This window comes from Candoia aspera, chromosome 7 (genome assembly GCF_035149785.1).
Source record: "Candoia aspera isolate rCanAsp1 chromosome 7, rCanAsp1.hap2, whole genome shotgun sequence".
Classification (NCBI taxonomy): domain Eukaryota; kingdom Metazoa; phylum Chordata; class Lepidosauria; order Squamata; family Boidae; genus Candoia; species Candoia aspera.
The window spans coordinates 36,009,063-36,036,248 of NC_086159.1; the positions used below are offsets into that span (position 1 = coordinate 36,009,063).

At 38.0% G+C, this 27,186-nt stretch overlaps 1 protein-coding gene across 1 annotated transcript in view; it reads right to left on the reverse strand.

Annotated features, from left to right (window-relative positions):
* CFAP54 (cilia and flagella associated protein 54) overlaps positions 1-11,941 on the reverse strand; it is a 165,989-nt gene extending 154,048 nt beyond the window's left edge. Inside the window, exons 1-5 of the mRNA XM_063309328.1 lie at positions 11,742-11,941; positions 8,183-8,288; positions 5,417-5,563; positions 720-891; positions 49-107 (exon numbers count right to left, since the gene is read on the reverse strand). Of these exons, the coding sequence (XP_063165398.1) occupies positions 49-107; positions 720-891; positions 5,417-5,563; positions 8,183-8,288; positions 11,742-11,941 (684 nt within the window). The remainder of the gene's footprint in view (positions 1-48; positions 108-719; positions 892-5,416; positions 5,564-8,182; positions 8,289-11,741) is intronic.
* Positions 11,942-27,186: the final 15,245 nt, after the last annotated feature.

Here is a 27,186-nt window from a genome sequence, read left to right on the forward strand (position 1 = left end):
GACAAAGAACTAGCAGACAGATAAATGCTTATACTTTTTTTTACTTACCTTAGCAGATTGGCCTATAGTCATCAAATGCCTACATATGGTATACATATGAACTGTACCTATAAGAAAAAATATTTTTAAAATATACACACCATGCAAATCCATGCAAATAAGTGGCTATTATGATGAATTTTGTGAATAAATTAGAAACTATCCTTACTTCTACCCTGTTTATTTATTAATGAACCAGAAGTATTCAACTAACATTGTACAATGTTTTTACATCCCAATTGTATCATTTCTACAGTTGAAAGATCTGTATGAACAATGTAGACAAAACTTAGATGTAATAAAATCCTTGATGCTATATAAAGTATAACCTTCTTAAAATACCTCAATAGTAAATAGTTTTATGAAGTTGTTTCCTAAACTTTAGGAGCTAAAAAATAAGAACTATCCTCTCAGATGTAAGTATTTTACATACTAGTGTTAATATTTTTTTTAAAAAGTATCCCATTACATTTCCATCTACATTAAAAATATGATGGCTAGCATGAAGCAATTTATTAAATTGAAAGATAAATGTGAAATCCTTCAACAGATTATTTAACTGTTTTTCTAAAAACAACTCTTAAAATGGAAACCTCTTTGTAATTTTAAGAGGTTCCCCTAATATGGGGCATAAGGCAATATTTAAAACTGCATTTGGATTTTTAAAAAGTGTGGCGTACCATTGTAGACAATCCAGCATAAATGTTCATGGGGCAGAGTCATCTGCATGATGAGTTGCAGTACGGTTAAGATTCTAAAACACGTCTTCACAGAGTCTTGATTCAGGAGGTCACTGTCTTGATCAAGTACCATTTTGTACAGGGAAATATTCCTTGCTTGCAGAACATGGAACTAAGATGAACAAAGAAATTAACTGAAATCAGAAATAAATTATTAAAATGTGACATTCTGACCACTACATTTTTCCCAATTATTTTATTTATTCCCACCCTTACAGCATTCAACCCCTTTCTTGGTCCTGTTCTGCAGCAGCCATCCCTGTTTCCTCCCTCTTCTTTCAAGATCATTTTGCTTTTTTTTAATCCTTCAGTATTTAAAATCATTCACTATTTGTCTCAGGAACACTTTGGCATCATCTAGTGCTTCATCTGAGCAATGGTTTTATTGGTATGTGTTTAAATGTAAGCACGGACTTGCTAAAACAGTGGCAATGTCAGCGCTTTGGAACAGCCTCCCAATGGAGAACAAGCTGGCTTCTTCCTTGTTTTTCAGAAGGTGTTAAATATTTCAGAGGCCTTTTCTTAGGTTTCTGCTTCATGCCATCTTGTTCTTGTGTTTTTTCTTCCCTTATATTTAGTTTTTCATGGTTTTTGTTTTAGGGTTATGTTGTTATTGGAATTGGTTTTAATCTGTCTGTGGATGTTTTAATTCTTGTTTTATGAATTCTGTAAGCCATTGACACACTGCAAGACTGTGGAAGAGTGGAAGTCTCCTGAATGAATGAATGAGTAAATGAATGAATGGTCTATGAAGTTCTTTAGAGTTTCTGAAATTGTGCGGTTTTTCCCTAGCCAAACCTATGTTCCAGTTCCAACACAGGAAAATTGCTGACTGAGATTTGCTTCAGTTTCTTATCCAATTATTTTCTACGTTTCTTTCTTCAACCAAATACTTCTGCATTAAAATATATTTTCTTGTACTTAAGTAACTAGAAAAAAAATAATTTTCTTATGTGACAATCAACATTACAAGTTATTTCAGGGAAGACTTAGAGGACATTAGGAAGTGGATTAATATTAAACAAAAGCTAGGAAACAAGGTTAAACTACAAAGGTAAATAAGGATTCCAAAGAGAGAAAGATAATGTTGGGAAACTTTATACAATAATAGTAAACAATAGTAATTGAAACAATCACTATCATTCAATTTCAGAGAGAAACTGGTAAGTCTAAGAGAGTGTTTTTAAACCTCTGGAAGCCAAAAGAATATTTCAATATTGAAAAATTCACATAATTTTAGGACACTCTACACCCTAGCCTAAATGCTTCCTTTAATCCAATAAAAGAGAAATTCTATATAGAATCAGTCTGTACTGGGCTTAGTTTTATTATAAACACAAAAAATGCTCTAATTTTCTAAACTGCAGTATTTGGTTACCAAAGAATTACAACAGATCTTATACCTGAAATCAACATATTGGAGTATTTTTTTTAATTAACTTGGGCTCAAATAGCTCATTCTTCTATTACAAACACCTGGTTTAAAGTTTTCAAGCTACAAAGTGAAATATTTAGTCTCTACTTTGAAAGCACAGAGATACCATCCCAAACCAGATCCAGTCCTGAATAATGTACTAAACAAGTGACAACACTTTTTTTATATGTATTACATTATGCTGAATTTTTTTCACAGTAAAATGTGTAAATAATCCATTATTCTTAAAAGATTATCATGAAGATCCCTTAATAAATGAGCATATTAAATTTCAGTAATGAACTGACAAAATAAGTATTTTATTGGCAATTCAGCAATTATTTTGCCTGTACAGCCAGCTCTCTGTGCATAATGGACTACCTGCTTACACCTATAAGCTTGGACTGGATTTTGCTAATGGCTAAAGAAGCCCAATCTGAATATATGTTTTTCACACACATGAGGTCTAGCATCTTACTCATCTTTAAAAGAGAGGGCAATAGAGGATGCATTGTGGCATAATATACATATGTGCTAATTATATGTACAGATGCAAATTTAGAAATTATTATAATTTAAATGAAACTATAATACATCTCATCAATATAAAACACTACAGGTAGTCCTTGGGTTACAATGACAATTGGGACCAGGATTGCCGATACTAAGCAATATGGTCGTAAAGCACAATGGCACGTGACTGCATTGCTTAGCAACAACAATCCCAGCAGTCCTGGTTGCTACCATAACCCCAAGATGTGCTGGTGGTTAATTGGGAAGCGGCAGGAGTTCCAGGTAAGGAGAGTAGGGGTGCTACAAGGGGTGGAGGATGCCATAGGGGCTGGGGAAGGCCAGGGGAGACCCTGGGAAGGCCGGCGCAGGCCGTGTGCAAGTTGAGGGAGGCTGAGGGAGGAGAGTGCTGCAGCGTAGAGTGAGAGCAGGAAGACTGGGGGATGGATGGTGCGCCAGGGCACACCTGCAGGAATGCTGGGGGATGGATGGCCAGGGGGTGGATAGCACGGCAGGGTGAGTGTGCAGGAAGGCAGGGGGTGGAGGGGGTGGCGGGGCACGAGTGCAAGAAAGCGGGGGGACTTACCAGAGCAACTTGCAACCTTCCCTGCTGGCCTCCCCATTGACTTTGCTTATGGGAAGCTGGCAGGGAAGGTCGCAAATGACAGTCACTTGACCATGGGACTCTGCAACCATCGTAAGTGCAAGCCGGTTGCCAAGCACCTGAATTGCAATCATGTGACCACGGGGACGCTGCGATGGCTGGAACTCCGAGAATAAGTCGTAAGTACCACTCATTCAGCACCGTTGCAACTTTGAACAGTAGCTGAACGAGTGGTTGGTAAGTGAGGACCACCTGTACTATGATCAATAACTGCATGCCTGTCCATATGCTAACTACTGATGGGAACACCCAGTAGTTTTCATCTTTAAAACTTTACTTGGATCAGTTAAGTCTATCACACAAAAGGCCTTCAAACAGCAGACTGTCCTTTGATAGTCCTTTCTAATTTAGAAAATATGGCCACCGTATACCTTCTGGCATCAATAATACAGTAGATGGCATGAACCAACAAAAATAGAAGGGTAGATTAGGGAAATATATATAGAATATTCTTTCATAGTATGTTTTGAAGCTGCAGCATACTCCATTAGCAGAGGCTATTTTTAAATAAACTGCTAAATTGAAATACGTGGCCAATGAATAAGGAGATCAACAACTTCCTTGGAATTGGGTGGTAAGGAGCTATAGAATTGGGGTCTTCAGATAGTAAAGAACTTTGGATGACTTCTCCCAGTGTTGGCACCACAAATCAATAACCCTGGTGTCCTACTGTAATTGGTCAGCACTATCTACCGGACTCAGTTTGATTGGAAAGACAGGAACCATTGTAAAACAGTCCTGCCCTTCCAAGTTTAATCATGCTGGTGGTCCAGAAGAAAGCCATGGCTGATGGTATTGAGGTCTAGAAGAATTGGGAGGCCCTCACTTTCCCCTCCAACGTCTGGTGATGCTCACCCAGGAAGGTGACCAAAGCAATGTCAGAACTATATCCTGGCCAAAAACCTGATTGTAATGGATCTATTAAATAAAAAAGACACTCATGAATTCTGAGCACTTGCTCTTTTCTGTTGGAATGTAAGCTCTAATATATAAAAAATATATGGAGACAAATAATTGTAGGGAAGAAAGTGCAATTACAGGTAGACCTCACTTGCCAACTGCCTTGTGCAGTAACAATTTGAAGTTACACTGGTGCTGAAAAAAATAACTTTGCAAACCAAGGTGCACATTTACAATCTTCACAGTGTGTCCCTGTCAGTCATGTGTTTGCCATAACAGCCAGTTAGCACATTGCTGTGCCTAACCCGTTTTTTTTTTCTTTTTTTCCCCTCCTCGCAGAGCAGAGAGATTGCTTAAACAAGCAATTTCTTTAGGCAATCTTTCCAGTGCCTGACTGTTTTTTTTCATTTCCTCCATTGCGGAGTGGAGAGATTGGAGAGGAAGGGATTACAAGAGAGCAAGCAGGCACACAATGGGGAATACACATCAGAAGGAATGCGCTAGCACCGGCTGTTTTCCCAGCTACACACTAGGCAAACAGCCAGTGCTAGAGCATTCCTTTTAATGTGTATTCTGCATTGTGTGTCTGTTTACTCTCTTGTAATCCCTTCCTCTCCAATGAATGTAAATTCAAACATTAAGTCCCTTCCTGCTAATTATCACAGCACTGGGGTGAGCGTTCCAAAGGGCGAGGGAGTGAGGAAAAAGGAAAGCTGAAGTAAAATCATAAGCTCAGTTATGATCACATGATTTTCCACTTATTAACCACATCACTTAGCAACTGAGTTGCTGATCCCAATTGTGGTTACTAAATGAGGACTACTTGTAATCAAAGATACGTTGCTATAAAATCCAGAAATTAACTAAGGGAGGGAAAGAGAAAATTACATTTCCGATACTTTGTTCTCACAATTCATGAATGGACTTTAGAAAGAAGACATTAGAATTATATTGACTTTCTTCTCTCATTTCTCTAAGCTTGTTTCTAGAATGGGATAAGTGTAATCATCTTGAGAAAAATCACTTATTGCATTTGGAATGTAATATAGACCATATTTATTGGCTATTTCATGAAGCCTGACTAATGCCAAATTATGAAAACATTAAATAACATAACAGCTGTTGTAAATGTTTCTTTTATATACTCACTGTACGTGTAGCACTTTGATCTCTAAATCCATTTGGGAAAAAATTAGACTTCAATTGATGCATATCTAATCCATGTTTGTTTATATTTATACCACTAACTTGTTGAAGATACTGCTCATAGCAATACAAAAGTGCTAGCTTATATTCCTGGAAAGAAAAAAAATGTTTTTCACATATATCTGCATTTTTATTTTCCATAAAATTGTAAAAGAGACTTGAGTTATACAGTATATAAAAAGGTGGATAAAAATCTAATAATTATAATACTTGCTTACTTGAAAATGAATTCCAGTGAATTCAGTTGTTATACATGCTTATTGAATATTCAAATTTAACCATTTAAAGTTCAATAACCATATATAACAACTGAATCCACTGGAATCCATTTTCAAGTAAGCAAGTATCATAAGCTAGAGAGGAAAGCAAACTGATTAGTGCAGCTGATAAAATACAAAAGACTTTGTGCTAATTTGCTATTTATTTAGTGGTTTTAAAGGTAAGTTCTTCTTTATTCCAAGTAAGAACAGTCCCAAGTAATCTTTTTAAAACACTTTCATTGAAAAGAAGAAACATTAATACAGACAAAATTAGCAAAATTAGCCCTACTGCTAGTATTTCATAGCAACTGATACTGGTTGACTTCATACACAGTACTAGCTATCATATGGTTCATTATATTGTGTTCAGTATATTGTGTGAACTATGTTTAAGTGGTTTATAATGTATGACTTGGTGCTGTGTAAACCCAACCATTCAGGCTTATTTAGCAAAACATAGTTAAACCAAATTATGGCTTAGGGTAAAGCATAGACACACTAAGAGGCATAATACCTCTAATATTGAAGATAATTATTATCATGACTAATAGCTATTAATTTGCTTAATTTTTTACAAGAGCTGGACTGCAGCTTTATGAGTCCACTGGATTTGGGTGGCTAATAAATTTGAATTAATAAATAAAAATAAATAAAAATGATTAATTCATGAGGTGAATCTCCCTTTCTTAAGTAAACACTCTGAAACTGAGTTCATACAAATCTGTATTAAATATCAAAAAATAAATATGAATAAAAACATAAATATAACAGCAGGAAAAATCAATAGATTTTAAAACAGCAATAGAATAATATAAGCAACTTTAAATAATATTAAATATATACAGGTAGTCCTCAACTTATAATGGTAATTGGAACCAGAATTTCCATCGCTAAGCGATGCGGTCATAAAGCGCAACAATATTGCTTAGTGATGGCAATCCCTGAAGTCCCAGCTACCGTCATTAACCAAATCCCATGTCATTAGGCAAGGCAACTTCCTGCTGGCTCCCCACAATAATGGGGGAACAGGCAGGAAGTTGTAAGTCCCAGGCCTGCAGACAGATAAGTGGCTGCCATCGGGTGGGGAAAGGAGCAAGGAGGTGTGCAGGGTTGCAGAGGAAGCATGGCGACAATCAGAGAGGGCACATGAGGGTGCGAGGTGGTACATGAGAGGTGCAGCAAGGGTAGGGGAGGGTGCAAGGGGATGCACAAGAGATACAGCATGAGTCAGGGAGGGTGCATAAGGGGGTGCGTTAGAGGCATGGCATGGGCCAGAGAGGGTGTGCAACAGTGTGAAGGGGTGCACAAGAGGCACAGTGTGGGTTGTGAAGGTGTGTGAGGGTGCAGCGTGGGTCAGGGAGACTGCGTGAGGGGGTATGTGAGAGGTGTGGCGAGGGTCAGGGAGGGTGTGTGAGGGTGTGACGCCGGTTGTGGAGGGTGTGCAGGGGTGCAGCGCAGGTCAGAGAGGGTAAACAAGGGTGCACAGGGGTACATGAGTTGCCAGTGTGGCACAAGCTCAGAGGGGCTAGGGGAGCTTGCACAGGTGGGGGAGACACCCCAGCAATTTGTGACCTTCCCTGCCAGCTTCCCCATTGACCTTCTAGGGAAGCCAGCAGGGAAGGTTGCAAATGGTGATCACATGACTGTGAGGCACTGCAACCGGTCATAAGTGTGAACCAGTTGCCAAGTGCCCAGATCACAATCATGTGACTGCGAGGATGCTGGGACAGCCAGAACGCCGAGAACCAGTTGTAACCACCATTCATTCAATGCCATCAAAACTTTGAATGGTCACTGAACAAACGGTAGTAGGTCAAAGACTACCTGTAAACAGAATCAATGACACCAGGCTCAAGATTGGGAATACAAAAGCATGTGGTAATTCTGCAAGATGCACATCGCACAAGGCTAGGCTTATTAAATTAGCCTCAGAATTATAAAATGCTGAGAGAACGCAGTACGGTGTGAAATTATTTCAAATTCAAAACTATTTCAATCAAAATAGTTAAGATAGTACAGTTGCTGAAATTAACACTTAAAATGCTCGGCATTACATATGTTGGACTAGATCTGGAGTTTTGTTTCTGAGAATGAAAGGGCTCATTCCTTTCAGAGAAAAGACCAAGATCTGTGGAAGCACTGTTTGAAGAAATGGGGTGAAATACAGTAATTTTTGTCAATTCCCTCTTACAGCCTTCTGCCATTACTCCCACCTGTTTCAGAGTTCCTGACATTCAATAAAATCTCCCTCCCTTCACAGCCCAGTCCTGACTGCCTCTCCCAATTCCTGCTATGTAAAATTTTAAAGATTCACCCAACTGAAAATGAAATATTATATACTAAGCATTATTTTGCAAAAGTTGATAAACAGTCATACAAATATTGGAGTAGAACACTCACACAGGTAAGGGAAATTTGATAAAAGTGATTCATTAGAATCACTGCTTACTTTCATTTCCATAAGCTGATCACCAACTTTCACAAGTGTTTCATTGTAATACCAATCCGGGAGTCGAGGTCTGTAGTTGTTCCAGATATTAAACAAAGAAGTGGCTCTAAATAAAAATCACCACAGAAAATCACTTATTGAGATACAGTAATAATCTTGTCTGGTTAATATTTTTAGAATGGCAGTATGATCATAGTGCTATATTCTCTTGGATTCCCTAAGTTTGCCAAGAATGAAAACTTAACATAAATATTTATAAAGTAACAGGTCCCTAAGTCATAAATATTAATACCAGTTTGATGTAGTGGCTAAGGCATCAAGCTAGAAACCAAGAGACTGTGAGTTCTACTCCTACCTGAGACACAAAGCCAGCTGGATGACCTTGGCCTAGTCACTTTCTCTCAGCCTTAGGAAGCAGGCAGTGGCACACCACTTCTGAAAAACCTTGCCAAGAAAACTGCAGGGACTAGTCCAGGCAGTCACCAGCAGTCAACTCTGACTCAAAGACCAAAAAAATAATAAATAACTGTAACTTTTATCGTAAGATATCTGAAATGGTTTAATCTATTAAAATATATAGTTTGATATATTGTTCTTAGAGTTTTAGACACCATGAAATACAAAAATACTATTTCCATAAAACCTTCTTGAGATGTAAGTAAATAATAGATTACAATGTGGAAATCTTATTGGGCTAGAATAATAACAAAAGCTGAAAAAAAAATATCAGAAGTAATCAGATCCAACACAAACATACTGCTGGAACCCTAAAATCAAAACAGATACTGTTTTATGTTGATGTGCATCACATAAAGATTAAACCAAACCAGGAAGCAGAAAACAAGGATTAAAAGAGAATAATAAAAACATGCAACGTCAGTTCCCAATTGAATTACTGCAACATGCTCTACATGGGACTACCTTTGAAAGCAACCGTGAAGCTATAGCTGCACGTGCTATTCTGGGCACTCTGCAGTTCACCATCTGATACCACTGTTGTGTGAGTTGAACAGGCTTCCAGTTGCTTGCCAGGTACAGTTCAAGCTGTTGGTTATCACCTTTAAAGTCCTACATGGCACAGGGTCAGGTTATTTGTGGAACTGCCTCTCCCTGAGGATATCTGCCCATTCTACTAGGTTAGATAGGGTGGGCAGGCTCCAGATCCCTTCCCTCAAATGTCACCTAGTGGGACCTCAGAAGCATGACTTCTCTGTAGCCACCCTGGCTCTTTGGAATAGCCTCCCACCTGAAATGTGGGGGGGAGGAGCTACCCTTTAGCTTTCCAGAAGGCCATGAAAATGTTGCTTTTCCCCAATGCATTGGGCTAGGATGGGGTTAACTCAGAGGGTTCTGGCACCTTGGTGGGATGGTACGTTTTTATGTTGTTGCTGTTTTTGGTTGCTGTGAGCTGTCTAAGACCACTGTGTGAGGTAGGTGGTCATATAAGTTTTTTAAATGCATAAACTAATGAATAAACTGTAATATAAAAATGGATAATATAAAAACGGGAGAAAACTGCAAGTTATCCGAGGAACATCCACTCTATAAACTTAAAATAAGTGACTCTTTAACCAGATGACAGTTGTCAAAGGCAAAAAGGAAATGGTACTGGAAATAATGTTATCTCTCCCATTAGTCTAATTTCATTTTTGTTAATGTTCTGATAAAGGTCTCTATTATTTTTCACCCTGTTCAGGTAGCAAACAGAAGTTTTCACCTTGCTAATATAGCTGAAAGTTCCAAGGACTACAGCCGGAGCAAAGCGATATTGTGTTTCCCTTTAGCAACAGATGCAATTACTTAAGCAAATATTTTTGCTAGAAGGAAAATACAATGCTAAAGGGGAGAATATGTGATGCCATAAGACAACGATTCTATAGTTTTCAACATTTCAAATGCAGGACCATATTCTTTAAACTGCAGGATGTACTAGCAGCTGAGGTATGCAACTCAGGCTTGCATGGTGACCACTGAGTAGGGATTTGGTAAGAATTATTTTTTCTTCACTGGCTTTTTTCAATACGACTTTATCAAGTTTTTAAAAAATAATAATAATAAATGGGATGAAAAATTAACTGCATGTTGGAGGAAAAGAAATTGAGAGATTTGCCCATCCTTACTAACAGCATTATTGCAAATATCTACTCAGCAATGGAGTGCTGAATGCTTTTTGAGAGCTGTAAGACAGTCTTTCTCAACCTAGCAACATCTGTATCTGCTGGACAATAATTCCCAACAGTTTATGGCTATTTTAGAACAGGCTTCCACAATTTTCTCTTCTACTTCTAAAAGTTTACACATTTTTTCTATAAGCCAATTACTACAACTCCTAAAGTAAAAGGACTGAATACAAAAAGAAGCTGTTAGATATCCATTTCATTCTGCTGGTTTTGTATACTCTGACATTTGATGCAAATGTTATTCCAACCAGCTTATTCATGCAAAAGCTACTAATATGAACAAACAACTAGCATGAACGGAATGTCATGGGAGAAGTTCAAAGAAGATGTAGAAAAAACAAAACTCTGTAAACCATAAGCAGGAGACCTGATATTCTGTGATCTCATTCCTCATTGGCTTCACAAAAATAAGCTTATCAACTGCCCAAGTTATTTGCATGAAGTCCTTGTAGTATTATTACAATTCGTTAATTCACCTAATTCAATTATTTTGTATATTTTTACAGTTTATACCAGGAAAGCATTCCAGTCTGTGGTCTGCAACTTCTATGAAGAATCCACCTTCTAAAAACTAACAGTCTACTTGTTACTCAACAGCAGATGTGGAAAATAAAATACAACTGAAATTATTGTGGAAACTATATACATCTTCATGTGCAAATACAGCCAAACCTTAAAAGAAATACCTAGTGTGACTTTGGTAACTCTACTGAATGCAGTAATCAAATAAATTAATTTTAATAAAAAATCAAATTATCTCTCTTCCATCCGCCCCTTGTAAAATTCCTCTGCCTTTTAACAGCTTCACAACAGACTCCACCAAAGCAGCATTTCTCCAGAATGGAGATGCACTGATGGGAGAAACATCATTTGATAAACTCCTCTTACTGCCTAAGTATTCAAGGCAGGGGACCCTGAGAGGAGGGAAAATGGAAACTTATTACATTATCAGAATTGTTTTCCATAGTGGTAAAGTCTCCCTAGACTCATCCTGGACTCCTGATGTTTACCTAAACGTGTTGTTTTCTTGGGAACAATAAACGGGTTTGCTACTGCCTTTTTCCAGGAGGTTTTTCGTCTTTCCAGGGTAGCTGAGAGCCCTGGTACTTTCCCACCCGAATTATTTGGTACTTTCCCACCCGAATACCACAGTAACGAGGTCCGACCCTACTCAGCTTTTCGACAGCAGCCATAACAGGCTCGGTGCTGCCACATAGTCGGACATTAAGTAAAATACAAATGCAGATGAATTACATTGAATCCACGCAGTAATAAGAAATTGCTACACAGAAGGACGGAAAAGGAGGGAGTAGCGCGAAGGGCTTTGGGCGCGCTGGACAGAGTGGGGATAAGAACCAGGAGGTCCCTCCCCGCTTTACCCTCGCCTGTGCAGCTCCTGATTCCTGGAGCTCGCGCCCCCCGTTTCCCGCTTCCGCTTGAGGAAGCTCAGGCAGTCGCTCAGCTCGGTCTCGAATCGGTGAACCACCGGGTTTCTCGGATCCACGGAGCCATAGAAAATGGCGGGAGCCGGGGGAGGCAGAGTCGGGCATAGCGCCGGGCTTTTGGGAAGCTCAGACATAGGGCTCCCTCCGCTTTCGGTCCTTCTGCCCGAGCGGCGGCACGCGGGCGGTTGCTAGGAGACAGGCCAACAGGCCGAGCGAGCGCGGGGGAGGCGGAGGCAGGAAGGTCTCGAGGGGAGGAAGCAAAGGGAGGGGCAGGCGCTCGCGCTTCTTTGTCTTGCCGGGCGAGGGCGTAGGGCGCTTTCGGCGTTCCTGGTGTGGCGTTCCGGCGTTTCAAAGTACAGGCGTGGCGGAGGTAGCCCAAGTCTTTGTCCATGGCATGATCGTCCAGTGGGCTCATGACAGAGGAATGTTTGCCTTCCCACCTCGTGTAAGAAATGCGAAGCAGCGTTTTTCATTTAAGAATTGCATGCGGCTCCAAAAGTTGCTTCTATAAGTGGGATTTTCAGTCGTATATGCCAAAGTATCTTCCCGACTAATAGGGCATAGGAGTAATTCTTTTCTGTCCTTTTTCTAGATTTTCCCGAACATAGCACTCAGCTCCAGAATTCAGTGTTAAAAATTAGTGGGGAAAAGAAATATTTGGTGGGTAAATGCATTACAGCCAAACCAGAGCTATGTATTTGGCTTTGTTATTGGTTCTAAAGCCTTACACTGTGAAACACTCTTAAAATATTTATTACAGGCAAATCCTTATGAGCAGGACACAGGTGAGAAAGCAACGGGAGGATTGAAATAATGCTTATCTAAACTTTCTAGATGGAAGTCCGTTGATGAAGAGCACACAAGCCCAAGCAAATGTTTTTGAGCCACAGTAGAGAAAGCCATAGTACAGCATTATCTTTTTAACTAAAAATAATGATAAATAGAACGCCACTGTACTGAAAGCACAGTAACTCTTAGAAGCACAGGACCAAGGTGGTATGATTTTCATAAGGTCACACCTTTGTGTGCCCTCATTTCTCCAAAACATGCACAAATGTCCCATGAGTCAAATATTCTTCTGAGGCAAAGAAGCAGATCTGATTGCCACCAAGATGTTAAAATTGTTTCTTCCTACCCAAAAGGTAGGGGAGAAAGATTCTGAGGGAAGATAATGGGCTGTTTGGACATTTGATGGATAGAGGGGAGACTGGAACAAAATTAGCTCTGGTTTCAGGAGGTATTTTGAGTCAAGAACCATAAATGTAGTTATTCCAGAACAGAATTTTTTACCAAAATAAAGTTTTGGTAGAGGCATTAGGTGATATTTTTGATTGTGCCTTTCAGTTTGATGTACAGCAGCAAATTTTCTTATACAATAGGGAAGTCACTGTACAATAAAATAATATTTTTGAACTTTGAATTGCTCATTGAAAGCTAGTATTTTGCATATACTGTAACAGCAAGGACCAACCATCAGGTTTTCCATTATACTGTAATCACAAGCCTGAAAATAAAATATAAAGAATTTATTCTTTTGTTCAGGGTGCGCTACTGACATACATTAAAACAGACAATGGCAGCATGCAGTACCTGCAAAGAACTGTATAGATAATTGGGATGGCATCTCTGCTACCCTTGACTGGCACTTGGCCAGAGAAAAAGCTAGAATTTCTTGGAAACACAGAAAATAGGTAGGGTGTGAGCCGGAGAACACAGGCTTTTTTGCCTTTGGCATATCAATAACATTCCAGCAGTACATTCCGTACTGTGGGTAAAGGCAGGACCCAAACTAAAATTTGATTTAGTTTTGTTTAATTTTAATTAAAATCAATTCAAAATAATTAATATGATTACTCCCTATGTTTTTAAAAACTTCCCCGTATCACTTCAGTTCAGCAGCAACTTCTGGTTATCATCTCTATGAATATATATGGTATATATGACTGGATCAGATCCCAACACAGCTACAGACTTTTTCAGAGGTGGATAAAGCAACAACAAGCATCTTTTCTTCACAGTAGCTGGAGAAAAATAACTGAACAAATCTATGCAATAGGTTACTGTAATACATTTTACCATAAGATTCCCACAGTGATGTCACTTGATATATACATGGCATTGGTCCCAATCCTTTGTATTTCGAATTGTACCAGTCACTCTAAAGTTGTAAGAAAAGGCGGAATATGAATGGTTGTGAATAAATAAAGGAAATAAATAAAAGAACCTGAGTCTCATCGTGATATAAACAATACATTTATTATAACTGTATGCAGTTACAAGCATGTCATTTTATATTATATACAGTACAATTGAAAGACTTAAAAGTTTCAGTGACTTATTCTGTATCATGTAAGGGTTCACCCAGTGGTATGCATATTCACTGGTGAGAACCAGAGCACTAAATGGCATACTTTAAGCCGAAAGAAAGAATTGTATATTCAGTCAGAAATTAGGCCTGAAACCTTTGCTAAAAACATGTCTAGTCAGCCAAAGTTGGAAGTATAGTATTTTTGAATGATTTCTTTCAAATAGCAACAACTATAAAGTAGCTTTGATTTTTCCAACAATGCCAATATACTGTATATAGGATGGATGGATGGATGGAGAGAGAACTTTAATTGAAATATGTATGGTAAAACATGTTCTTCAGTTGTTCTATTACTGAATGTTTACTTATATATATTTTTCAAGTTTTAACAACCCAAGTACTTCCTGTATTATTACACATTTGATTTGAGACAGGCTTAATCAGTATATTTCACAAAATACAGTACAGTTAACTATAAATACTAAAATAAGTGAGTTAGACAATAATTATGTATCTATGAATATAGGGAAACATTAAATGGCACAGACTCTTGTTTTGGTTCATATTACTGTTACTCTGCCAAATTTCTTCATTTCAAAGTTAGGTTAACTGGCAATATGTCCTAGTGAATTATAAATACTGTTTTGAGCACCAGCCGGACCTTGGACTAACAGTTCTTGTATTCTTAAGAAAACCATGCAGTTTGAAGATGCTAAAGCATTTATCCACAATTATTTTACTGCTATGCAGAAATTATAATAATATTTTTATTGGCTAAGTTCACACATTGCAGTAAGTCATTACATGGTCTGTTTAACTTGGGCACATATTATGTTAAGTTGTCGACCATGATTTACAAACTGCAATGTCTGGGTTTACACAATATATTAAGCCAGTATAGTTAAGGATTGGGCTAGGAATGTTCCAAAATCCCTCATGGAATCTCACTAGGAGGACTTTGGGCCAATCATTCTCTTTCAGTCCAACATATCTCACAGAGTTGTTACTAAATAAAGTTGGAAAAGGAAGCCCTCTCTTTGCCACTTTATGCTCTTGAAGTAAAAGCAAGATATAAATCTAATAAATAACACCAACCAAAGAAACTATTATTAGGGCTTAATGCAATGTGTGAGTCCAGTGTTTAAATAACCTACATGTAAGAAACATACAATTTCTTCTAAAATTATACCCAAGAAATTATACCCTGCTTCTTGGAATATATCTTGAATTAACCTACAAGTATAAGGAACTAGGCATTATACATATTCATTTGCATATCCATTCTCGTTAAAATAAAATAAAATAGGGAATACACCCATAAAACGCTGCTTCAAAATAAAACTCCTAAAATTTTGTATGTTGATAAAATTGTTTAGTTAAGAAGAAGGAACCCACTGAAGGATTCCTAATCATCTGTGTTTTTAATCACAGCACTCAGTCTTCAGTAATGGCTGAAGATTAACTTTGTTACCAGGCTAGGCACAAAAGATTACTAGCTAAACATGTAATGCCCATGGATATTGTTTCTTTCTTTTTTTTACATAGCATAGATGTAATGTTAGACTTAGCATCAGATACAGCAATAAATCTCAGTTCTGCAAAACCTCACATTCAGCAGTATTTGCAAGATCTTGCTGCTATCATAATTCTGAATGACAGATGCAATATTGCACTGACCCATGGTTTAAATCCCAACCCTTTTCCTAAGTTTCAAGTCAATAGACTGTTAGCCATTCTTTTCCCAGACTTGAGAGTCAGAGACATCTGTTCCATGTTTACATAATGGTTCTCTCTAGCCTTAGCAGTGCTAATTCCCATCTCACCAACTTCAGCCCTTACAAGTAAGAACTGAACAATTGTTTAATTGTTTAAGTTACCATCTCCAGATTAAGATACCAAAATGGAAATACATTTATTATTAACTGTTTTCCTAAGACCCTGAATAATGCTGTGTTGTTTTTCTAAGTTATTATTTATTTTCCAATAGTCATCTTTTTTCCTGCAGCTGCAAAGATTTGCTGGTGGTGAACTGTGTAGCATGAAAGGGCCAATAATGTATAGTTTCCAAGCAGTTTGTAGATGGCCATAGGAAGGAAGGAAAAACTGGAGGCACATACTGTAGTCCATTGTTGCTGGAGAAAGAGAACCATGATTCTCTAAGACAGATCTGCACAACTCATAAATGGCAAAACTGAGGTCGTTAGCCATGTATTATGAACTGCCAGATATTTGACAAGTCCCACTTGATAGCAATGTTTCTTTTTTTGTGGTGGGTGTTCCAGGCAAGTGTCAAGAACAATGTTTGAACAATGTAAGGCTGGTGGGATACTGAGATGATGGGTAGAAAGGCCCATCTTTAGAATCTAAAGACTATAAATATACTTCTTTACCTTTTAATCATTTCATGATTAAAACAGAATTAAATTAGTATAAATAATAAGCTGCCACTTTGCTTTTCTATCATGATTTCTTCATTTCTGATTTCTTCATTTCTGAACCCATGGGTATAACATTGTATGCATATTAAAGCTGTACAGTTCTATAAAAGGCGTGAGTACAAAGGAAATCAGAAGCTCCTTGACAAAGGTAGATGAAAGTGCAGGCAGCTTCCCACAGGAATGCTCACAAGCCTTTTTGGCAGCAGGCAGCTTATTGCCTGGGGAACATGACATGTCAGGCTGTTAAAAAAAACTTGGGTAAGGAGGAATGGGCTGAATCAGCCTGCTTTGTAATCCGCCTCCTCCAATATGACAGAGGTGAAGGCAAACTTCAGAAATCCATACTATTCCTTCATATTTTAATGGCACAATCTTATGCTAGAAAAATATTCAAATAAAGCAGAAGGAGAAAGGTATGTTCAGCCTGCCTACCTCTACTGCTGCTATGCAAGTGTAACAGCTAACACATCTCTCCTCTGTCCCTTTGAAGTTGTAGATTAACTTTTAAAAATGGTATTAATTTGGTAAACCATTGGCCAGCTTTTTGCAGGGGGTGGAGAGAACTAGTAACATGATAAGAGTTTATTTCTCATCCAATCACTGTTCTGAAGGATACTGCCACACAGTGCAAAACAGATCTTTTCCAGGGATAACATTTTTTTTACTGTAACTTAATGTTCTGTTCATCTGGGATGTATCTTTGATAATAAATACAGAATTTAAATGAGCAATCTCTGTTCCTACCGCTATTTACATAAACAGTTCTGTATCGGTAATAGTATACCAACGTGCAAATATTTCTGGTATGGATATAAATAAAAATATTTTAATAGTGCTTCGAAGATAATACTTCGAAGGATACCAGCTGTTTTCTATATGACATTTGTTTGTTTGTTTGTTTGTTTATTTTTCAAATTTCTGTCACTGCCCATCTCCCCCAAAGGGGAACTCTTTAGTTTTAAAATTTCCACACATGATTTTAAAAAATCCGTTTTGCTCTCTGAACATTCACAACAATTAAAAGCAAATGCATTATAAAATTATTTAAGTTATTGATCCAGTAGAAATACTTGCATTGTGAGCTATTCAGAGAATTTTTGTTAGGGAATAGTTAATAGAAATATACTTGTAAATAAGATGTTACCTTGGATTTGAAGAGCAGACCAGGATATCTGCTGTACAGGGCTTGGTAAATACTGTAGATGTAGACAAGCAGAAAATTCATCAGGTGTGACACCGTACTGAGACTTCTAGGAAATTTGGAAGAAACTCCAAGATCAAGCACCTTTTCAGCATTACAGAACATGGCAATATGATCAAAAGTAAAGAGCCTGCCTCTGGTGAAGAACAGAATTTGATTGACGGGGTAATAAATGTACAGAACAAGCTATGCCAGGAAAAGAATACAGGCTTGAGGTATGTGCCCCAGCAAGACCAAGAATGCATAGAACCTAGAAAAACTCTCTACCTGACAGCAGCAGAAGCCTTTAACCAATGACATCACAGAAGTAAAGAATGATTGCCATCTGTTTTATTTTACTAATGGGAGAAAAACAATTTGACTAGTTTTTAAGAGCAAGTTTGTGATGAATTGTACTGAGAAAAATAAGCCCAGTTAGAATATTCCTTACCTGATCATTCTAAGGAAATGCATTCTCAATTTTTATGGAAGATACATTGTTATCTTCTGTTTTCATTTCTGCAGCAAAATGGAGAATATTTTTGTTACTGTTGTTTAAGCTACTGCTTAAAAGTAACGGTCCTGGATTACTACATTCTGAGATATTGGCTACCTGAGACATCCCTTTCCAGTATTTATTTCTTATGGCAGAGAATACAGTCTTTATTCCAGATTCTAGCTGCCTGGATATTATTGCCAACATAAATATTCAGTGGAGAACAACTGAATGTCTATAATCTAAGAAAAAGTGAACAATTACCAAATTTGTGTTATATAAAAATAATCTGGAAGCCAGTCTTCTGACAAGGAGGTTTTTCTCATGTTCTCAAATACCCAAATAAAAAGTATTTACTCATCAGTGAGAGAAAGCTATTATCCACATGCTCAGTACTTTGTGTTCTGAAGCTCTATCATTTTAACAATGTTTGAGGATTAGAGACTCAAAATTCTGGCTGAAGACATTTTGCATATGAACCAAAGCAGGAACGGATGCACTCTTACACCTGTGTTAAAGTGCACTGTATCCAAAATGAACTAACTCATTTTGGACAAAACATCTCATGAACAACTCTTTATTCCTGCTACCATAACATGATCCCGTATCTCCTTTATAAGGCAGCTATCTCCTCTCCTTATTGGTAAGGCTGTCCCTATGCTCCCTCCCTTTACCCTTGTGCTTTATTCTGTTTTGAGGCAGTTACTGGTAAAATCAGGCAGCTCAGTACTAAATCAGAGCATTTTATTGGATTACAAACAAAAGAAATTATATTACTTTAACTGGTAGAAACAGATCTAGGTAATCTTTCATTGCCCAACATACCTTCATAGCAATAAAGAAGATAAAAACAAGAGAAAAATTGAAACAATTGAAAGTGTTTATTTTCCATGCAGTTTTCTTAATGGTACTCACTTGCCTTTCATATATGGTTGTCATTTCAGCCCACACACTTTCTGTTGCTAAGTGCTTTAGACTGCTGCCCGCAATACATGGTTTCTGAAGCTCACTTATTTCCGAACTATGCTTGTGAAAAAACGAACATACCCTGCGGGGAACAAGGGGTTGCATATAGCCAGGCAGAGAACAAGTGGGTTACTTGTTTATCAATCCTTGACTCCAGGCAAATGGACAGGATCAAACCTGTACCATAGAGTAGCTGTAACATATATTATGAAGATGGTTAGGGGGAAAAGAAGAAGATAATTCTGTCTTAGAGTCTGTTTCAGCTTTTTTAATACAGTCAGCTTGGAACAATTATTCCACACCCACACCTATAAGTGACCATTATTCAACTGCACAATCATTCCACACCCACCCCTAGAAGTGACCATTATTCAACTGCACAATCATTCCACGCCCACCCCTATAAGTGACCATTATTCAACTGCAATGTTTCTCTGGTTCTTTACTAGCTGTATACCACTCGTTTTCTGCATATCTCCAGAATTTGTGATTAGTACATTCCTGCCTAGTTGTTCTATAATCAAGCATTTAAGGCTTTATGTGTTGCTGGTTTACCAGTTTTTCTGTTATAACCTATCCATCTTTTATAACCTAACCATCTTTCCAGAATCTTAATCTTCCATTCTCCACCTAGTATTACATATGATCCTTATGTATGTCCCTATTTCCAGAATCTTCTTTACCTATATTCACCAAAAATATAATTGCCTTCATAATTTGGGAGGATTTTGGATAAACTTTCAAGAAATTAGATACAAAGCTGTGCCTAGTATTCCCAGTTCAAGCAACTTACAATAAAGGTAAAGATTCAAATTTGAACTCTTTTGAGGATGTGGCATCTAGTGTATGAAATGTCAGGCTATAATCCCATTACTAATAATGAGCAAGGATGAAGAGTCTTGAAATTAAGAAAGTTTTGATGTTTTTAAAAGCTTTAAAAATAATTATAAGAAAATTAAGGAAATTTCATAAAGTAGCTCAAACAGTTTTTTAATGGGTATCTAGTATCCCCCAACTCTCTTTGCCCTTTCAGTAGAAAATTGGCACTGAAAGGACACAAGCTGTATGTTTCAGAGCTCTACTACACTACCATCACTTCCATTTGCAAACCATGCCCAAGTCACCACTTGAGCATTCCAAATACATTAATTACCTGATAACCACTTCCCAGAGCTTCCAGCACTTCATGAAAACAGAATCAGTTCTATCCTATTCATTAATAAAAGGAAGATAAAGATGTTTATGGCATTGTCTACTATAAGCCCACGTGTTCTGGTATGACATCCTGTATTTTATATTTCTCTGTGTTTCTTCTTTTCTTCCCAGACTAGACTGGATGAGTACAAGAAGAAATGGGGGTGTGGCAGACTGTCAGGCTAATGAAAACTCAAAAGCAGAGGAAAAACACATATTCAAGCTGGCATTGAAGCAACAGAGAGAAAAAAGAAGATAGTTTTGTGGAAGCAGAATTTTCCAGTGTTTACAATGTGCTAGTGCTGTTTTGCAGCCAGCACAGTGTGCCTGTTGTAAGCATGTCCAGCAACAAACCTGAGGCATAATATCAGTGTAGTACAGCTCATTACATGGTAGCAATAGCTTGAAAAATATAAAGTTCTCCAGAACGCTTAATATTATATAAAATGGTATTTCTGAAGTCTTTAGAATTACAGTATTTCATAATATAGTGTATTCGTCATAACAGTGCACCATTGATTATATTTCTATTCTACCTTCATGTTCCCACTGATTTTTTTCTATATCCCTTCCCTTTTTACCTGAACCCTGTTTTCTATTGAATAATCTAAAGTAGTTATGCAACAAAAAAAAACAGAGAAGAATGCAGAAACTTCAAATTAATAAAGATATGAAAGGAAAAAAAATGCTGAATCTTATTCATACAGTCTAAATTCAGAGGCAATCACAAATTGTTCTGAGATGATAATTGTGATGACAACAGTGATGTTTAGGCATACAGTATTACTACTGCTATTCTAGAAATAGCAACAGTAAAAAGACATATAAATGGGCCTGGTTTTGGGTTAAGTTTCTTTTTGTTCCTACCTGATTCAATTATTTATGACTTGCAGAAAACTATACCTGATTACACTTCACCTGGTTAAACTAAAATAAGATTGATTTGATACTGATTTTCCTGGTAGAAGTTCTGCGCTGTTAATATGTGTTTTAACAGCTGTGTTGGGGACAAATTCAACAAATACAAGTTGCATGGAAATAGTGATGGGTCACATATAGGCGAATAAGAGTGTCTACTTGGAAAAGCATAAAATAATATACTTAATTATCATTCTGGACTCAGAAGAAGACCAGGAAGAAAGGTGGAGGACTCTCTGGATATAATATTTTAAAATTGATTTTCTAAATAAAAGCAAACAATTCTCAATCATACCAGTTTAAATACTGTAGAGATTTCCAGCAATGCTGTTAACCTCACAATGCCTTTTCTCTTTGGAAATGTAAAAGAAAGATGTCAGAAACTGTTACAAAGAAATAAAATCTTCACTTAATTGAACAACGTAATATTGCAGTTTAAATATATCATCACTTGTACATCTATATATGTTAGAATGAAACTTTTAAAATGGTACAGATTTTTAACCTTAATTAAATAAGTCCTAAATCACTCAAAGTTGGGATAATTTCATAATATACTGTATAAAAGCAAGATAGTGTAGCTATTAGTCAAATAATGGATTTGCTGCAGAACTGTAAGCATCATTCTAGCAAAATGGACTAAAATTAATGACAGACATTTCATATTATGAAAGTTCCTCGCATCCAAGGCTTAGTAGTTGAAAGACAGTCAGAGACAATACTCCTGTAATTTTTTTTTAGTATTATGACATAATTCTGGAGCAGTAGCAGATAACCTTTTGTCCTGTTCAGACTATGCACCAGACAGGTTCTCAATTAATATTCTTTATTGAAGAACTATTTACAATGATTCAGTCTCAGTATGCAAAACCTGGTCGAACAAGCTCCGCTGTGCCACAGCAGGCAGGGAGAGAACTTCCACTGGGGTTAGACTGGAGGCAGCAGCACCAAGACTGGAGGCAGCAGTTCTCAAATTGGAACAATACTGGAACAGCACTGGAACTGGATCGCTGACTCACTGGATCTAAAAGCAGGACTACAAGCAGCACCCAGGGATGAGCTGGAGGCTTAAGCAGGACTTGAACTTGAAGCAAGGCTAGACTCGGATGGGGGTTCTGGATTAGACTGGGTACTTGGAACTGAAGATTTGAAGACAAGGCTTGGAACTGGAACAAGGCTGTACTCAGCTGGAAGCCCCAGACTAGGCTGGATTCTCTGGAGCAAGGCTTGGAATTTGGAACTAGGCTGGACTTAGCTGGAAGCCTAGGACTGAGCTGAATTCTCTGGACTGAAGACTTGGAGCGAGGAGTGGAACGTGGAACTAGGCTGGACTCGACTGGTTGGACCGCGGTGGCCATGAACCCAGATCCTGAACAAGATAGGTGTGAAACTTCGAAACATGCTGGAGTCTGCAAAGCACAATTACATAGAACTGTAGACAAGCGGCAGTGCGGAAATCTCTCGACTGTGCTATTGAGGAGAATGCGGGTTTTCAAGGCTTGATGCAAAACGCTGTCCTAACGCTGAGACAAGGAGTAGTTCTCTAGTGTTTATTACTGCTACATAAAACAGAATCCTAACAAACTGAAGAAGCGTGGGAAAAACTCAGACAGATAAACCCCAAAGGCTAAGGCGGGTCTGATCTGTGTCTCTTTGAATGGCTGCTTAATTCCTCAGTACTACGCATGCATTTTCCCCCCTGGATAGAGGCCCCCTCCTGCTCGCCATCATTACTCATGACAAATGCAGGCTATTGGGCTCGGCTGACACTGATTCCTCGATTGCAGCAGACACAAAATCTGATTCTTCAGAATGGAACTCAGGCTCTGGTTCCTCTTCAATAGCAGACACTGATTCCGATGCCAGTAAGGATTCTTCTTCCAAAGCTGCAGGCTTAGAGGACTGGTTGTCTCCGGCAGCTCACTCTCTGCGTGGCTGCCTTTTATCCTTTTATCTTTGGTGCGCTTGGAGTCTCCTGTAGCCAATTGTGCTGCCTTTGCGTGCTTTTCAGCCCATCTCTGGCGCGTGCAGTTTGGCATTTTCAAATCCTCCTCCAGATCTCGCCCAATCAGCGTTGTGGATTCTTCCCACTCTGCTGACTCATGCTGGAGTTTTGTTTCTCCAATTCCAGCCCAGTAAGTTTCCAATTCCTCCTCTGACTCAGAAATAGCTTCACTTTCCGAGTCAGAGGCAGGCTTGGTTCTGACACCTTTTCAGCCCTGAGGGCCACATACCTTACCCTACATCACCATTTTACACATAAAACTTCCTCTTCTTAATGCATACTTTTACCAGTCACTGAAAAAAAGGATGCTGTATAGGATGAGGAAGCATTACTTGCTTTCCCTTCATTGGAATGATCCTCCTAGATCACTTGGCAAACTATCTGCTATGCTCCCTTGCAATCTGCTGATCAGCTCCATTAGCAGGCCACCGGGAAGCTCTGCTATTGCCCAGGGGAACTTCCTCAGTATGAGAACACTCCCCAGCAGCCTGCCAATCAACTGAATGGCAAAGTGCCAAGGACCACAGAACAGAAGCATCAGCATTCACAATGGGTTGTACGGATAGCCAACCTTGCTCTACAGCATATGAAAAATTAGAAAGAAAAGCAAAAGCAAAAGCAAGAAAAGAAAAGGCAGGACAAAAGATGTGCCTCTGACCACCTGCAGGCCCTCTTACTTCATTAGTGAGAAGCCAATTTGGTAGTTCTACTTAACATCTTGATTCAGAGTTAGATTTTAAATTATTGCATGCACTGGTGCATTCCATGACACACCTCTTCAGTCTATTCTTGGCATGTTACTAAGATACAGCTGTTTCTATAGAGAATTTATCTGCAGCAATAGCAGGCAGATTAAACTACAACCTTTTGGAAAAACAATTAATTAAAATGCAAATGAAATGTCAGGACTGAAAAATGTTTAAAATTCCTAGGTAATGGCATCATATGTCTAGAATGCCTAAACATTTCAATCCTTAGCTATATTTTGCATAGATTCCTCTCTTTTTCTCCCGGCCCCCATCTTGAGTGGATTAACTTTCCTAGCTGGGCATGGTGTAGTAATCGTAGGTTTTGAGTTTCACATATTGTTCTAAAACCTTTTGTAAATTTAAAACTTAAAGTGTGGTTATAAACTGGGTGCTCTACAAAAGAATCAAAAGAACATGAACTGCAAAATACAATGGAATAAATAAAAGTTACTTATTTTGAGTGCAATGAAATATTGGTATGAAGTTCTGACTACAATAATTGAGAATCAGAGATTTAGGATAAAAACCAAAATAAGTGAAAATTGCATTCTTATAAGTGGAGCAATGCTCTACATCAGCCTTTCTCAACCTTTTGACCCTGGAGGAGCCCTTGAAATATTTTTCAGGCCTCAGAGCACATTCAGGCTCAAATATAGGCCACAAGTTACAAATGTATTATATTCATTTCATGTGTAGGCCTGTATATATGCATTAACAGTGCTCTTCAGCTAAAAGTAAAGAATGAAACTTACCTCTCTAATGTGAAGTTGCCTGAATTTGAAATATTTTTTTAAATAAACTGTGATTTCCCAGGGAACCTCTAATGACCTCTTGCAGAACCCTAGGGTTCCACGGAACCGTGGTTGAGAAACCCTGCTCTACATTATTCAAAAGGCCATGGCTGTTCTTGGGGCTCCAGAACACCAAAGACACAACTACTTTACTATCTCCTTAATCTTTCTGGACACTTCTCCCAAATTCTTCTCTTCCTCTTGCTCTCAGATTTCTTCTACCTCTCATTGAATACATTCACACATAGTGCTAAGCCATAGTCAATGGATAACTACAGTGGTTGTCCCCGTGAAGGTGCCAAGGTTAAGATCTTACTTCCCATCTTGAATTTTATATTCTATATTTTATATTCTATATTTTATATCTTGTATTTGTATTTTTATGTATTTATACTGAATTGGTTTAGCAATTTGCCATTTTTATTATTTGTAAGCCACCCAGAGTTGTTGTACACAAGATGGGCAGCAGAGAAATTTAATAAATAAATAAATTCCTGGTTAGGTTTGATACATGGCTTCAGCTCATCTTCTGTCTCTTGCCAGTTGCATTTATGACTGAGTAAGCCATTTCTCTCTTTCATGCTGGGAACTCTGTCAAGACTCACATATAAATATTCTAAAGTACTATTTAATTAGGCATCTATTTCCTAGGTCAGTGCTTCCCAAACTTTTTCCTTCATTGCCCAAAACTGCTTATCAGAAAGTCCTTTTTACCCAATGTAGATAAAATACTTTAACTCAGTTTAAATGTCCCTGTTGTAATTGGGTCCGTGTATCGTTACCCAAAGAAAAACTACTTTTACCCAATTTTGGGTAATTTATCCAGGTTTGGGAAGCACTGTCCTAGGTTTTCATCCTGCTGTTGCTCAAATGAGTCAGAATTGTGCCCATCCATTGTCTTCCCCTATTTCCCATTTCCCCCAACAATGATCCTGTAAAAGAAGATCCTGCAATGAGCATTGTTGATTTGCACTGTGGTGTCCCTGATTCTAACACAACATTCTTATTATTATATTCTATTTCTCATATACTTTTGAACTGTATCTAAAGAATTTAAAGAGTAGAAAAAATGTTTTTAAAGTTGTCCTTCAAATGCTTGTGTAACAGCTTGTTTACAAGTTCATATGTTGCTGTAATAGATGGTTGCTGCAATAATTCTTAAGCTTCTGCTTGGGGCACAGGTTAAAACTAAAGACAGACTAAGCCCATTGATTAACATCCTAGTAAGGTCATAAAAACAACTGAGAAAAGAAATAATACAATATTTAAAGGGGGCTATAGGGATTAGATTGCAAAAGCTTGAATAAACAAAGTGTTCTGCAGATGAGGTTCACGGGACTGAGAAAAAAAGAATCATCGTATGTTTGATCCCAAGTCATCCCAAAGGTATGGGGCTTTAGAAGGGAAGAATAATTAAAATAAGAATGTAATTCTTGGTTTAAAAAAAGATTTAATATATCATGGAATTAAATAAGAATAAACTGCATACAGGAGACCATACAAGGAAAAAAAGAGAAAGCAGGAATATCATGATGTAAGAATCTAAATGTTTGTAAACAAAAGAGAATTTAAAGTGAGTTAGTGCCATGTGGATTAGAATGACAATCCTACTGGAGAGGAGTAACTTTCTACTAAAAGAAACAGCATGGGGGGGAATGTTAACAGTTTCCAAAAATGACACAATCCCTGTCCAGATAAGGGTTCTTTACAGCGTTTTTATAAGCAAGGAAAAAGACTTCAGGAATTTTCAGTCATCCATGTCACTGAAGGTGTGCCATCATTATGCCTCCTGAGGATGTGCCTTTGTTCCTTTCCTTTGGAACAGCGTTCCACCAAAGATCAGATAAGCACCAAACCTATTGGCATTCAGAAAAGCTGTCAAGGCCTAACCTTCATCAATTCATTAAATGGTAGGTCCCCATCCTGCAGTGATGAATGTAAAGATGGTGGCCAGTTGTTTTGCACTGTTTTATTGTTTTAGTCTTTTGTTTATGCTATTGGAGTATATGCTGCATAAAGTCATGCTTGAAATGATCTATATGCCACTTAAAGAAAGAAAGAAAGCTAAAGAAAGAGGAAGAGAAGCTGTTGTACAGCTACTAAGGAGTAAGAGAAATCTTCGCTTATGCCAAGATATATTCTGCTGGCTGGCAGACTATCATATCCAAGGGTGGGGCAACAAGCCCAATCACCCCAATGAAACTCACAGATCCTCTTTGAGCTAAAGAAATTTGGTCTTTATGGCAAAAGGTGCCCAATCTGTATCAGGCCTTTGTTCTCAAAGTGAAAAGGTTATACTGTATGCTATCTAGTATGAATGTGCAGGAACCAGCA